General features: G+C 40.4%; 1 protein-coding gene across 1 annotated transcript in view; it reads left to right on the plus strand.

Annotated features, from left to right (window-relative positions):
* LOC107102378 (putative all-trans-retinol 13,14-reductase) overlaps nt 1-5,322 on the plus strand; it is a 15,336-nt gene that overhangs the window by 1,655 nt on the left and 8,359 nt on the right. The window contains exons 2-6 of the mRNA XM_015401666.1: nt 1,049-1,231; nt 1,519-1,760; nt 3,509-3,704; nt 3,806-4,003; nt 4,074-4,193. Coding sequence (XP_015257152.1) covers nt 1,049-1,231; nt 1,519-1,760; nt 3,509-3,704; nt 3,806-4,003; nt 4,074-4,193 — 939 coding nt within the window. The remainder of the gene's footprint in view (nt 1-1,048; nt 1,232-1,518; nt 1,761-3,508; nt 3,705-3,805; nt 4,004-4,073; nt 4,194-5,322) is intronic.

Consider the following 5,322-nt stretch of genomic DNA (forward strand, 5'->3'; position numbering starts at 1 on the left):
TTAATCTCAGAATTCTGACTTTAATCTCAGAATTCAAACTTTTTCCTGAGAATTCTGACTTTAATCTCAGAATTCTGACTTTAATCTCAGAATTCAAACTTTTTCCTGAGAATTCTGACTTTAATCTCAGAATTCTGAATTTTTTCTTAGAATTCTGACTTTAATCTAAGAATTCTGACTTTTTTCTCAGAATTCTGGCAGCTAACAAACATGTTAGCATCAAGCCATAGCCATGTCTGTTTTACAGACTAGCTCTCTTATTTTAATGACCTTCTGCTCCTCCATTAATGAGGGGACCCCTGGGGCACGTAAAAAGTTGCCTAATTCCGTCATTTTTCACCAATGTGTCACTGGCCCTCTCAAATAACTCACATCTTTGTCAGTGAAGCTGAGTGCTCCACATCTCTTCCTTCATGGTGCCCATCTACATTAAAATCCAAAATTCTGAGATTAAAGTTAGAATTCTGAGAAAAAAGTCAGAATTCTGAGATTAAAGTCAGAATTCTGAGAAAAAAGTCAGAATTCTGACTTTTTTTCCCATACTAAATTGAAATAAAATGTTTAAATCAGTAAACGTTTTATTTATTTATTTTCCAGTGGCCCTAATCCTCTTCCATACACCTCTAACCATTGCATGTTTTATGGTGTTTCTAGGCTGAAATGCAAATAATTTCTCTATTATCTATTATGCAAAAAATGTACAATGTCTCCGAACTTATTGAAGGCTAGATCTTAAATTATCCTTAAACTTTTTTGCTGTTGTTCTGAACAGAGTCCATGTGTAACACATTTTTTTTCTGTTTTGATGTGACTTTAATCAGATTAGAGATCATATCTAAATTAGCAGAGGAGTGATAATATTTGAGTCGTGCATGTTTTATCTAAATCCCTTCAGTAATTAGAGATATTGATAACAGCTCAGTATCTATGAGCTTCACTGCAACCTTCAGACTGACCTATGCAACACAACATGTAACTTTCAGCACGCTTGCAATACTTTGAAGTAGCAAAAACTGTGTTTACTTCAAGCATTTCTGTTTCTGTCCAGGTTTTAGTGTCGACAAAGTGCCTGGGAACCTGGATGTGATCGTAATCGGCAGTGGGATCGGAGGACTGACAGCTGGGGCAACACTTGCTAAAGCAGGAAAGAAGGTTCTGGTTCTGGAACAACACGACCAGGCTGGAGGCTGCTGCCACTCTTATATAGAGAAAGGCTTTGAGTTTGATGTTGGTAATGAATTTTTTTTCTCCCATTTAAAAGCTGTGGCTCAGTTTGCCTCTTTCTAAAACACAAATAAACCAAAAAATAACAGCTAAAGACCAAAAGAGTTTGTTTTAGTGTATTTTTGATTCATGCATCTTTTAACTGATTATTTTCTAACTTCCTTGAAGATCTAGCTGTGCAATTTTATTTCATATCTACTTTCCTTCTGTCAATTCAGTTCCATTTGCAGTATATATATTTTTTTATTTCTGCCCTCCTTTGCAGTTGTTTACTCTGTAATTTTTTCCCTGCAGGTCTTCATTACATCGGTCAGGTGCATGAGAACAGCCTCCTTCGGGTCGCTTTTGACCAGATCACAGAGGGCCAGCTGGAGTTTCAGGAGCTACAGCCTCATTTTGACACCGTCCAAATTGGCCTCGGTGATGAGAAAAGGGAGTACAAGATTTATTCCGGCAAACATGAGATGGAGGCCGAGCTCATCAAACAATTTCCAAACGAGAAAGAAGCTATTGAGAAGTTTTTTAAAGTCATGAAGGTACTAGCTATGGCTAAGCACTCTAAGATTGATTTTTTATAGCTTTTATTGTCATTAAACTGAACAAAATTCAGTGTCTGCATTTAACCCATCCCCTCTGGGCAGCAGTGGGCTGCCGTTGTGGGGCACCCGGGGAGCAGTGTGGGATTAAGGGTCTTGCTCAGGGACCCAGAGTGGCGTTCTGTTAACCTGACTCCGCCAGATGGATTTGCTCCGCATATCCATCTGGAAACCTTCCGTTGAAGTAATTTTGGGAAGGGGCGAAAATACTGGTTAGCTGATTGGCCTATGTTGGTGATAGACGGGCCAAATAAACCAATCAGATCAACATAGCATATGACGTATTAACAGAGCGACAACGAAAACACAACCACAAGATCAAACTCTTCCCTAAACCAGTCGGGAGAAGAGCAAAAACATCTTTTCCTCTGAGAAAAGCCTCCAGAGCAGTGTTTTGCTCTTCTTTCAGTGAAGAAATACTCTGTAATTCCGATAAAACTTGCTCGATAGCCACGCTAACGCTAGTTTCATCGGCTGAAGCCGCCATGTACTTTAGACTGAACTGTCGCGCTTCTCGTTGCGTCACACCTCAGCCCGCCTCAAAGCCAACGCTGATTGGACGTTCGTTTGGTGAACGGCTCCAAATTTACTTTAACGGAGAGTCTCCAGACTGATTAGCGAGTGAAACCTTGAAAGCTTGCGAGATCAGGATGGTCTCACGAGGCTAGCTCTTTCCTTCTGCCACATACATACATAGCTACAAAGTCAGTGACTTGATGAGGGTAGCTAGGCTTTCTTAGAGCTCTTTATCAATTTGTATTAAATAAACAAACAATCTGGTTTCATTGAAGCCAGGTACAGGAAGTGGAGAGCTCCGTAGCATGGTGTGGAAACAAAACAAGGAAGATGATTGTACATTTCAGAAGAAACAGGAATGAATCCTATTAACATCATGAAAGAAGAAGTGGAGGAGTAAAAATACCTCTGTGTTCACCCTAACAGACGTGGACTGGAAGTGGGGACAAAGCAGACTGAACTTCTGAACGAAGCTTAGATCAATAGGTTTTTGCAACAGGATGTTGATTATCTTATATAAAGCTTGCTGCATACTCAACGATTTGTGAAGAAATTTGTTCTTGAGGTGCCTAGAACTACAAAAAAGGGAGTTTTTCTTGTGGACACTCATACGTCCCAAGAAGCCGCCATGTTCTTTAGACTGAACTGTCGCGCTTCTCATTGCGTCACACCTCAGCCCGCCTCAAAGCCAACGCTGATTGGACGTTCGTTTGATGAACGGCTCCAAATTTACTTTAACGGAGAGTCTCCAGACTGATTAGCGAGTGAAACCTTGAAGCTCTCGAGATCAGGATGGTCTCACGAGGCTAGCGGTCTGTAGGATTGCGGCTTGAACTCAGAACCTCGGTATTCCAAGTGCAATATCCTAACCACTAGACCACCACAAAGAATAATTGAACTATATTGATCTCACATTGGAGAAATTTACCACTGCATTTAACCCATCCTAGTGGGGGGCAGTGGGCTGCCATCGTGGGGCACCCAGGGGGTTAAGAATCTTGCTCAAAGACTCTTGGTCTTTGAGCAAGTCTGTGGCAGTCTGTGGGAGTGGGTTTCAAACTCACCACTGCAGGATTCCAAGCTCTATGCCCCAACCATTAGGCCGCCGCTCTTCGATGGTATTCTAATGACAAATTTAGAGAATCGTATTAATGCATCATGTTTTCCAATAGGTTTCAGCTAAGAAGACCCACTACCTCGCAAGCATGAAGCTGATACCTCAGTGGATCTGTTTGTTTTTGCTGAAGTCAGGAATCGCAGATCTCATATCTCCAGTCTTCCGCCTCTCTGGCACTGCTGCAACCGAGTTCATGAACACCCTGACTAATAATAAGGACCTCCAAGTTATCTTTTCTTACTTTTTCTATGGTTTGTGTCTAAGTTACCGTTAGTCACAAATTTATCAAAAGGAATGATCAGAAAATAGACTCACAAGTTTACGTTTCAGGGGTTTATTGTGTCCTATTTAGGAGTGCCTCCAAAGGAATCCAGCATTCTGATCAATGCCCTCCTGATGCATCACTACAAACGAGGTGCCTACTACCCTAAAGGTGGAGGCAGCGAGATCGCCTTCCACATCATCCGCACTATTCAGAGATATGGAGGGAACTGCCTGGTCAGAGCCCCCGTCTCTCAGATCCTAGTCGATGAGAAAGGAGCCGCCTACGGTGAGAACCGACACCGGATCGTTTCTATTCGCTGAAGGTCAGAAGTTAATGCTCGGTGTGTGTTTGCCAGGCGTGAAGGTGAAGAAAGGTGGGGAGGAAGTGGAGGTCCATGCACCTGTAGTGGTTTCAAACTGTGGAGTTTTTACCACCTTCCAGAAACTCCTTCCACCTGAGATTCAGGTCAGACATGGTGAGTAACCTAGGAGCTGCTGCGCTCTAAAGCGGAGGTCTTCAACAGGGGGTCCGCAACCCCATTCGGGTCCACAGAAGTACTACATGGGGGTCGCGAAAGTTTCGGTTGATTAGACTTTTTTTTCATATTCCCCCCTTGCAATTTCTTCCACTAATTGAAATGTCTTTAAATCCACATTAACATGAATTCAAGACTCTGTAGTAAACAGATAAATGGAGGCAAAGATGTCTTTCAGGCAGAGGTGGAAAGAGTACTAAAAAATTGTAATTGAGTAAAAGTATCTTTACATTGCCTAAATTCTACTCAGAGTAAAGGTAAAATTACCCATCTCAAAATTTACTCAAGTAAAAGTAAAAAATTACTTAATTTAAAATGTAATTTGAGTAAACGTTACTTAGTTACTTTGAGTTATTTAATGCAAAAAAGGATGAGTCATGAATTGAATTGACCGCAAGGTGTTTAAATCAATTTCAGGGCGTATTTCAGTGGACATCCACACCTGCAAAAGATCAGCGGGGCTAAAGAACATACTTCCTCACAGCACAAGGACTGTCAGAACCTGAACCATAAAGTGCAAACAATTTTCAATCCTACTGTCCAACAGACAACACCATGATAGGAATAAAGAAATTTAAACTACATTTTAAAGTTTTCAAAATGCACACAAAATTAAATGCCCAAAAGATACCAGAAATCAAACTAAAACGCAACAGTATCCCAGTGTTATTAACAAGCTCCTCATTTAATGATTTTAACTGAAACGTTATATGTTTGAATTGTGTAAATAAAGTGCAGTTAAAAGTCAAAATTCTTTTTCTATATTTTAATGGCGATTAAGTGTCGGTTCCCTGACACAGGGGTTTAAATTTCCGGCCGTAGTTAATTTTTTCATCATCAGTATTATTTTTTTTTTAACTCAGTAACGTGAGGGGGTTTTAAATGTAGCGAAGTAAAACTACTTAGGCTAAAATTTACTCGAGTAAAAGCAAAAATTACATATTTCAAAAACTACTTAGAAAATTACAAATTACTCATAAAAAGTACTCAATTACAGTAACTTGAGTAAATGTAATTCGTTACTTTCCACCCCTGCTTTCATAACCTGACTCCGCCAGATGGATTTGCT

The sequence above is a fragment of the Cyprinodon variegatus genome, unplaced genomic scaffold, assembly GCF_000732505.1.
Source record: "Cyprinodon variegatus isolate N-32 unplaced genomic scaffold, C_variegatus-1.0 Scaffold1245, whole genome shotgun sequence".
Classification (NCBI taxonomy): Eukaryota; Metazoa; Chordata; class Actinopteri; order Cyprinodontiformes; family Cyprinodontidae; genus Cyprinodon; species Cyprinodon variegatus.